At 37.2% G+C, this 10,452-nt stretch overlaps 2 protein-coding genes across 2 annotated transcripts; one reads left to right on the top strand and one right to left on the bottom strand.

The window, feature by feature from the left end:
- LOC114706697 (olfactory receptor 51F2) lies at positions 1-951 on the top strand. Its single transcript, XM_028889187.1, has one exon. It carries the CDS (start codon positions 1-3, stop codon positions 949-951), a length of 951 nt encoding a protein of 316 aa, XP_028745020.1.
- An 8,556-nt stretch (positions 952-9,507) lies between these two features.
- Positions 9,508-10,452, bottom strand: LOC114706683 (olfactory receptor 52R1-like). The gene has a single exon (XM_028889174.1). It carries the CDS (start codon positions 10,450-10,452, stop codon positions 9,508-9,510), a length of 945 nt encoding a protein of 314 aa, XP_028745007.1.

Genomic DNA, 10,452 nt, shown 5'->3' with positions numbered 1-10,452 from the left:
ATGCTCATCCTCAATAATACCAATTCCCAGCCTCCGACCTTTCTCCTCACTGGTATCCCAGGTCTGAGAGCAGCTCAGGTCTGGATCTCCATTCCCTTTTGTCTCCTGTATGTAATTGCCCTCTCTGGAAACAGCATGATCCTGCTGGTGATCCTTCGAGAGCACAGCCTTCATGAGCCTATGTACTATTTCCTCTCTATGCTTTCAGTCACAGACCTAAGCCTGTCTCTGTGCACGCTTTCCACTACACTTGGTGTTCTCTGGTTTGAAGCTCGAGAGATCAACTTAAATGCTTGCATTGCCCAGATGTTTTTTCTCCATGGGTTTACTTTCATGGAGTCTGGGGTTCTGCTGGCCATGGCCTTTGATCGTTTTGTGGCCATCTGTGATCCACTAAGATACACCACAATTCTTACCAATGCCAGGATTGCCCAGATTGGCATAATTGTGCTGATAAGGAATGTTGCTGTCATGTTGCCAGTCGTGCTCTTTGTCAAAAGGCTGTCCTTCTGCAGATCTTTGGTTCTTTCACATTCCTACTGCTACCATGTTGATCTCATTCAGCTCTCATGTACGGACAACAGAATCAATAGCATTCTTGGTCTGTTTGCACTGTTCTCTACTACCGGTTTTGACTGCCCATGTATCTTGCTCTCCTATGTACTGATCATTCGATCTGTCCTCAGCATTGCTTCCTCAGAGGAGCGACAGAAAGCCTTCAATACATGCATATCCCACATCAGTGCCGTTGCCATCTTCTATATCCCTCTCATCAGCTTGTCTCTTGTACACCGCTATGGCCGTTCTGCACCTGCCTTTGTCCACACCATCATGGCCAATGTCTTCCTGCTCATTCCTCCTGTGCTCAACCCTATCATCTACAGTGTGAAGACAAAGCAGATTCAAAAGGCTATTATCAAGGTTTTCAGTCAGAAGCGGAGCCGAATCTAACCAATAATGATCTCAGTAGAAAAGAACATTAGGAATAAATTTTATAGAATAGGGTAATTTTACTCAAAGTAACCAAACATACTTTTAAGATGTCAAGCTATGGAATTTTTAAATTGTATAATAATTGCTTATTAACTTTCTCTGTCAATAAATTCATATTAATGTCATTTTAAATTATGATTTTAATATAACACAAGGTGAATAACCTCATATTTTTCAATAGCACTATTAATCTGTATAAAGTAATAATTCAGATTCTCTATACAATTAAAAATATGAATTTAGTGTGGGAAATTGTAGAAGAGCCAGTTGTTCTATTTTTAATTATACAGAAAAATATTTTAATCAGTTTTATATGTTTTACTGAAAATTTTTGATTCTCACTGCTTCCTAAATCCTAAAATACATACCAGCAATTTAACTTTGAGTCTTGTATCAGTGACTCTGTCTTGTCTTTTATTATATACTGAAGAAAACATAGATCTAGATAAAATCTGAGATTTTTCTCAGATGCTAATTATATTAATATCTCTTAAGCAGCTGAAGAGTAATCATAGTAGATCTGAAAAGTTATTGGGCTCACTATCAAATTTTTTTTCTAGAGTTCTATTAATCACTCTCTTTTAACAATTTTAAAACAAAAAATGATAGTTTATTTAGGTGCTTATTATTGGAGAAAGTACAGCTTATATTCAAGAGCCATCAAAGGGTCCAAATATTCCTTTGTCCAAAATTTAACTGTATTTATATATGGGTGCATATATTTAGGGGAAAACATTAGATAATTTTTATCTTATACTGGTATTGGCATTGCAATTCACATCACATAGACCAGGATTTATGTTCAGTTGGTGCATTCTGTGTACAGGAGTGAGAAACCATAATTATCCATTTTGGTGGCTGAGACTCATTTGGTTTCAGTTAATACAAGTAGGCAGTTTTTTTCTAGTACTTTCAGCAGATAGCTCATTTTTCCCTGAGATGTTAATAAGTTTCCTTGCTGGCTCTGGCTTTGATGAAACCTAATTGGTGATTGGCTTGGATGCAGTGAGAACTGGTTGGGTAGTTCTTTTGGAGGAAAGATATCATGTGTGAGATACAATGTGGAGGTCTGATTTTTTTGTGTCCCAGAATAGGAAAAATTAAATTTTTGATAGAAATTAAGAAGAAAGCTATTTACTGGCCTGGGATGTTGGAAGATTTTAAATATTTGGAAGCTATGTAATAAAAAGTCAACAGTTAACTATTTCAGGAGTAAGAATATTTTCACATATATATTACATATAAAATGTAATATTTTCCATTACTTTACTCTTCTTCAATATTCCCACATTATCAGATCTTCCTCCAAAGACCATTTCAACCATTTAACATATAGCTCTGGCTCCCTTACCATTAAACCATCTCTCTGAGATTTTGCATTGTATGATTTTTTTGTGTAGTTTTTTTTCCTACTGAAGGAATCCCTTTGATTGGATTTTCAATTGGAAAGTCTAATTAACCATCTCTTTTTTTTTCAAGTTTTCTGATGCTGATAGCAAGTTACATAATTTTTAGAGTTATTATTTGCAGGTAAATTTGGAAGGCAATATACAAGAGCCACAGTTGTCATAACACATTTTTTTTTTTTTGTCATTTAGCCAAAATTTGCCAGGTCAATTATAAGTGAGAGTCTTCCTAATTTAGCCTGCCACTTGACTCAAAAGATTATATTCAGCCTCTGAGCATAGGCAATAGAGTCTTAGTTACAAATTGCCTATGGCAGCAATAGTGTGACTATAGGGCATGAGTGGGAGAAGACTCATGTCAAATAGAAGCTAAGACTAAGATGCTGTGTTAGATACAGTGTCAGAGTCCAGTTTGAAGATAGAAAACACACATCAGTTTGAACAGGTAGAATTAGATATAAATAATCACTATCATGGAAGCAAAAGTAGTAAGGAAACTGATTAACCAGAACTGTACATAATTTAGTGGACATAGATACAAGAAACAAAGAGTGCCGAGATGGAGCTACCAAGGTGAAGCTCTCATTTTGTTCTTCTATGTCTAGGAAGTCATGGAGGTGTCTTATTTTTGACACTTGAAAAAAAATATCTGCCCTCCCTATTGCCAGAAAAGTCCTTCCATACAAAGATGCTACTGGGAGGAGGGTACTGCTGTGCCTGAAAGTTGTAGATGCTTTCTACATGCACATTTGTCTGTGTCTCAGAGAGTGGTGACAGGCCATCTTCTCAGCATGAGGTTGTGTGCTCAGGTTTCCAGATTTTGTATTATATGGAGCTTTTAAGGTACATGCACATACCCAGGGCAGAGTAGATGTAGTAGGAGCTACCCCAGGCAGAGTGCTGTTCATTATGTACATGGGTCTTCTGGTTTAGCCATTGTTGTCACAGAGGACAGGTAGAGAACAACATCAGTGGTTTAGTGTTGAAGAGAGTTGTGGACTGCTGGAAATCTTTCTTAGAAAAAGAATGCATGACCGTCTATCTTTAGCTTATCTTTTAACATCACCCCAGGAAATTACAAAAAAAAAATAGGTAGAGAAGCTTTCCTTTTTCCTGTGTTTTTTCACTACTATCAACCAACAAGGGTTAACACTGTATCAGAGAGCAAAAGAAAAAAAAGTTACTATGTCTATACCATTATCATAGAACAGACAAAAGGAATGTGGAACTGAGAGTTGGCAAATCAACATGAGCCAGGCACTATTATGAATGGATATTGCCTAATCTTGCATAACTACGTCTGCATGTTTATCAAATATGCTCGATGATTGTCTACCCAGGAAATTAAAAGGAAATGATTTACAAGTCAGATCTTATTTCTCCATGGCTAAAGTTTACCTCACAGCCTCCTAATTTCCTCCACACATCTGGATTATTCATGAATGAGTACTAAGCAGTGGTGCTGGATGTCTCACGCTCTCATTGTTAGCTAGGAAAAACACAACAGGTGCATGGTGCTGGTATATCATGAGGTGTTTTCAAGTTCTCCAGAGCTTATCCAGCTGATGATTGCATGTTTATTGGTTACTTTTATTGTTGCTGTGACCAAACACTCGACAAGAATCAACTTGAAGTTTTATTTGACTCATGGTTCTGGTGATAGCAACAATCAAATAAGGAAGGCACTGTGGAAGAAGTGTGAGGTAATTGGTTATATCATGACCATAATCCGGAATCAGGGAAAGATGAATGCTGTTACTGAGCCATCTTCCTTGCCCCCTTTATTGACTCCAGCATCCCAGCCCATAATATATGGTTACTCAGATTTAGGGTTCCCCCTCAGTTATGGAAATACCATCATAGACACACTCAAAGGTATGTCACATTAAGATCCCTCATGAGTATCATGTCTTAATGTAATCACATTGGCAGTTGAAATTTACCATGGAGGTATGGTTGTTGCAACAGTGATTAGAAAACAAGCTAGAATGATTTGTTATTGATGCTCTAGAAATAAGTGATAATGAGATAAACTCAAAGCATGTAGGTTCACAAATCTGGTCATATTATGAGCCATTATTACTCCTGATGTCATGGGAATCCATGTTTATTCTTTTTTTTTTTTTTTTTTTTTTTTTGAGGCATGGTTTCTCTGTGTAGCTTTGCACCTTTCCTGGAACTCACTCTGTAGTCCAGGTTAGCCTCAATATTGTTAATCTGATTTTTTTTATTGTTTGAGAATTTCACAATGCATGTAAGTGTGTTTTTTTAAATCAAATGCACCCCCACTTCCTCCCCTTTAATTTCTCCTGTATTCTCCCTACCACTTTCCCTCTCAACCTGATGTGTTCTTGTATTTTCTCTTATGCCTACTGAGCCCATTTAGTGATATCACTACTGTATGACTATAGAACCACTTCCTGGAACAAGGATAGCCTTTTCATGGTTGCATCTCTGAAGAAAACTTATTCTTCCTTCCCTAGCATGCATCAATTGAAAGTAGCTTCTCAGCTAGGGGTGGGACTTCATGAGTCCCTCCGCTATGCATGCTGGGACTTTGGCTGGCTTAATCTTGTACTTTAGTCCCAGGGAATCCAATGCCTTTTTCTATGCATGTGGTGCACAGACATACATTAAGGCAAAACACTCATACACATAAAAGAAATAAATATAAAAAGAAATAAAATAAATAAAAGCTAGGCATAGTAGCATGCTTTTGTAATTCAAGATCCAGGGATATCGAGACAAGTGGTTCTAGGATAGCCAGTCTAGGCTATATAAAGAATTCAGACCACTGAAAAACCCTGTCACATTGTTTAGCTTGGTCTATTTGTGGGACTCTTAGCAGTGAGATCAGGGCCTGTCCCTAACACTTGAACTGGCTTTTGGGAACCTATTCCCCATACTGGATTGCCTTGCTCAGCCTTAATACAAAGGGAGGAGCTTAGTCCTACCTCAACTTGATATGGTATGCTTTGTTGACACCCATGGGAGGCCTGCCCCTTTCTGAACAGAAACAGAAGAGGAGTGGGTGGGGGAGGGAATAGGGGAGGCTGGGGGAAAGGAAAGGGAAGAGAAGTCGGAAAACTGCACTTGGGATGCAAAATAAATGAAAAAATTAATTAATAATAATAAAAAAGAAAAACCCTGTCACAATGAAAATGGAGACCAGTGTCTAAAACAATGACAGTCATGGTTCTGTGGTATCCACACACATGTCTACACATGTGCATACATTTGCACAGAGATGTGCATTTGCACACACACAAATGAACACCCTTGTGGAAAGTGAAAGTGAGAGGAAAGTGAGAGGCAAAGTATAACTTTGAATATATGTGTTCTATAAACTTTATAGTTTTAGCTTTGTGTTAATATATTTAATTATATATTCATCTCATATAAATATATGTTTAACCTTAAGTTAGAGAATCAGTTTGCTTTATTTTATATAGATTTTATTTCTTCTAGGAAAAATTTGTCATTGAATTGTATTGATTGCTCTACTGATAGTTAATTGCATACCTGGAGTGATTGTTCATTTCTTAATCAACTTTTGTAACAAATTCATTTGTCTTTACATAAATCCAAGCTCAATTTTAGTGAATGGGAGATACTTGACAAATGTTTTGAAGGATTTGTTTGTATAAACAATTTAATTAAAACCCTGTTTAAAAGCCTTCCAAGCCAGATGGGACATAGTAATTTATAGATGCAAATTTTTCAGGGTAAATGCAAACATATTTCTTACATTATTATGCCAATACTTCTACAACATGTTATACAGAGTGACTTGAAGAACAGAATTTAATTGTGCCACAGTTCTGGAATGTGAAGTCCACAATCACAGTGTGAAAAGAATTGATTCCTTTTTTGACCTTTATCCCTTATATTGCTCCTGGCTTTGTTGACTTGAAAAAAATCTTTGATTTTAGATGCATCAACTTGGTGTCTCCTTGTCTGTGTGATATTAATACTGTGTGTATGTCTGTATCAAATTTCTCATGTATCCAAGGTCTCCAGTTACATTGGAGGAGCAGTTTATCATAGACTGGTATGACATTTTGTTTCTGTAACTAAGTTCATATGCAATGACTCTTCTCCAAGAGAGATCACAATCAGAGGTATTAGGAATTAGAACACAAACATATTCATGTTACAGGGGCTCAGTTCACTAACAACAGTTTTTCAGCTAGGGTTCATATATTTTCTTGACATTTGTTTGCAGTATGTGTGACTTCCCAATGATATCAACAAAAAAATTCTTCCTGAAATTATAGGAAGGCACATTGTAGACATAACCATTTCCCTTTGAGCCAGATGTGATCTTACTGGAATGTGATACAAAGCTTTAGATGATAGAAAGATGGTAAGAGCATCATGCCTAGTCACTAGAGTTGGGAAGCAGTGGCTGAGACAATGGTCTCATTTCCCAGGCAGCAGCTGTCACTCTGTATATGGAGAAAGCCCCACTATTTCCACATTAACTCTGAATGCACTAACAGAGCCATCTTCAGTGGAACAGTGGAGCCAAGAGATAACACCCATAGATTAATTACCTAACAAAGCAATATACTAAGTTGTGTACATTATGAGATATGTATATGCTATCCTATGAACAAATTTTAAGAGCAATAGAAGACAAAACAAAAATACCATCTAAGGCTGAGACATAATATAACCCAAGGAACATAAATGAATAGATGAGCCACAGATCTTAAATGTAGATATAAACCTCTCTATGTATATTATTCAATCTTTATGAGGGGTTAGAATTCATGACATAAGTCAATTCTGAATCTTCACAGATTCTTATTACTTGTCTTGACATGCTTTAAGCAAGGACATCATAGGGCTCAGCTTCACCTGAAAGACTTGAAAATTAAGATCTCAGGATATTATCTCTGGGAAGTCAGAAAAATGGCTCACACTTAGGAGTAGAAACTACCATCAGTGAATTTTCAAGTGTTTCTAAACTTGGCCATATAAAACATTTGCTTGTGAGTAGGTTGAGAACTATAATGTACAGTGTATAGACATTTTACCCTCAGTAATGTTTGCCTGTCAGTCTGAAGAAAATGATTACCTAGTTCAAACACACAGTATTTAATTTAATAGTCTCTCCCAATAGTTTGCTAAGTCTTTTCCCAGATCCAAAGACTGCATGCTTTATATGCCTCCTCCCATTATCCATCCGAGAAAGACTTTACTAGAAAGCATTCTACAGGCTTCCAAGGGTGTTCTGAAAAGTTATTTCCCTTAGCTTTGGTAGGAAAGAAAGTTCAACTATTCTCATGCAATGACCCAAAGGAAGTATACTTTAAAAATGCTTTAAGATGATAATTCTGAAAGAAATTAATATTTAATTGTATGATCAGAATTTTAAAGACTTTCCCCTGACTTAAACCTTAGAATATTATATATAAGTATAATAAAATATATTTTCTTTATGAAATAATTCTTTCTCTTTATTTTCCAAAGAATCTGTCCTTCATTCTGAAATTCATTTTTCTCAGAGATTCAGTAGATTTTAAAGAGACTACCTTTTCAGTCCACTTAATACTACTGATAATAGTCTCAATAAGTTGAGATTTGTTAAGAATATTCTCTGGAAATTTATAAACTGTTGTGCATCTTAATCAATTATGTCATGCCTTATCCTCAAGGACCATTAAATACTTTCCCATAGTTTTTGGCACCAACCTCTTTTGTATGTATTTGTTGATTTTTTAAATTACTTTTCTTTTATACTAATATTCAGGTCTATCAATTAAGGATAATTGTTAAAAATTAGGGTTTAAGTGTTCTATTAGTATTCAGAATGAAACATATAACCAAACAAAATGAAAGACTATTTTTAAGAGGAGGGGTTATATGAGCGAGAATTGTTGAGACCAAGATTGGAAAAAGCACAGGGACAAATAGCCAAACTAGTGGAAACACATGAACTATGAACCAATAGCTGTGGAGCCCCAACTGGATCAGGCCCTCTGGATAAGTGAGACAGTTGATTAGCTTTAACTGTTTGGGAGGCACCCAGGCAGTGGGACCAGGACCTGTCCTTAGAGCTGGCTGTTTGAAACCTGGGGCCTATGCAGGCTCAGCCTGGGAGGAGGGGACTGGATCTGCCTCAACTGAATCTACCAGGCTGAGCTGAATCCCCAGGGGAGTCTTGGCCTGAAGGAGATGGGAATGGGGGGTGGGCTGGGAGGAGGGGGGAGAGAAGGGAGGATAGGGGAATCTGTGGCTGATATGTAAAATTAAACCAAATTATAAAATAAAACAGTGTCCACCACCATTGCCTGGTTACACAGCACTCTTTTAATGTGCAAGGAAGATAAGTAAATAAATAAATAAATAAATAAATAAATAAATAAATAAATAAATAAAAAAGAGAATAAAAATAGAAAACTACAATGATATATTCCTCCCTGTGGTAATTAATAACATTCCCTTGCATTTATCAAAGCTTTTCCTTTACACATTCTCAGCTTCTGAAATGCCTTTAAGATTTACAGGTAGTTTTTGTCATCATTTTTTTGATGTTATGTGTTGGTTAGTTTCACGTCATGTAATTGTGATGGTAGAGTTAGGTGACACACTACACTCACTTGCTCCTTGTTTTACCTGGTTTCGTATTTATTGATATAAATAATGACTTTACATAGGCATTTTAGACATATTTTAGTTTTGAGAAAACTTATTTCTATAAATTTCTATAAATAGATTCCAAGGTGGGGACAATGTATGAATTGTTATCTGTTTAAGGCATATTTTTAATCTCCATTCAACCTATATGTCAAACTATACTTCTATCAAGATTTAAAAAACAATGTTTTCAACTTAATAATCTACAGAAGATGGCATTCCTTTAAAGTATTCAGTGCTTTAATATAAGAAAAAATATTTTATTTGTTTTTCTTATGATGACAAGAACAGGTTAAGTAAATATGTATTATCCATAAAAGGTCCCAAAACTGTCATTCTGGATAACTTGAAAGTCATTCCACTTCTGAAGGGATGCCAGATACCTTGGAAATGTTTACTGAATTTATAATATTGGTTGATTATGTCCTTTGATCATTTTCCTGGAGCTACTGGGATCCTTGGCTCAGGGGTCTTTTCTACAGACTCCTCGGCTGACCCTGTCCCTGATTTGTTTGGTTCTAACTCCATAGATGATGGGGTTGAGCATGGGAGGAACAAGCAGATAGACATTAGCAAACATGATAAGCACAATTCGGGGAACATGGTGGCCAAAGCGGTGGGTGAGGAAGGTGAAAAGTGCTGGGATATAGAAAGCCAAGATGACACAGACATGGGAAGCACATGTACCAAAAGCTTTGAGACGGGCTTCACCTGAGGGCAACCTCAGCACAGCTCTCAGAATCATCACATAAGATACACTGATGACAATTATATCAAAGCCAACCACAGAAAATGCCACAAAGAGCCCATATCCACGATTGACTTTGGTATCAGCACACACCAACTTGAGTACAGCCATGTGCTCACAGTAGGACTGGGGAATGACCTTGTTGGGGCAGAAGGGCATCCTGGAGATCATGAAGCAGAAAGGGCTCACCCACAGCAGCCCTCTGACCATCACAGCTGCCCCAAGTTTGATGACTACAGATGTGGTCAGAATGCTAGAATGTCGGAGTGGGAAGCAGATAGCCACATAGCGGTCCAAGGCCATAGTCATGAGCACCCCAGACTCCACAGAAGAAAAGGCATGTATGAAGAACACTTGGATGAGGCAGGCATGGTATTCAATCTTATGATCATGAAACCAGAGTATGGCCAGCATTTTAGGCTGTGTGGAGGTGGACAGGACCAGGTCAGTAATAGCCAGCAAGGCCAGGAAGAGGTACATAGGTTCATGCAATGTGTGGTCAATTCGGATTATGTGCAGGATAGTGACATTTCCAGTCACTGCCACAATATACATGACACAGAATGGAAAGGCAATCCAAAATTGATAATTCTCCAGCCCTGGGATTCCAAGCAAGATGAAGAACAGAGGATGGGAAGAGTTGTTCCTTGAAGCCACCAT

The sequence above is a fragment of the Peromyscus leucopus genome, chromosome 1 (assembly GCF_004664715.2).
Source record: "Peromyscus leucopus breed LL Stock chromosome 1, UCI_PerLeu_2.1, whole genome shotgun sequence".
In the NCBI taxonomy this organism is placed as follows: domain Eukaryota; kingdom Metazoa; phylum Chordata; class Mammalia; order Rodentia; family Cricetidae; genus Peromyscus; species Peromyscus leucopus.
This window is presented reverse-complemented; position numbering and strand designations above follow the sequence as displayed.

Excerpts from the sequence above, each read along its gene's own strand:
- LOC114706697 (XM_028889187.1), top strand. The coding sequence starts at position 1 with ATGCTCATCCTCAATAATACCAATTCCCAGCCTCCGACCTTTCTCCTC.
- LOC114706683 (XM_028889174.1), bottom strand. The coding sequence starts at position 10,452 with ATGGTGGCTTCAAGGAACAACTCTTCCCATCCTCTGTTCTTCATCTTG.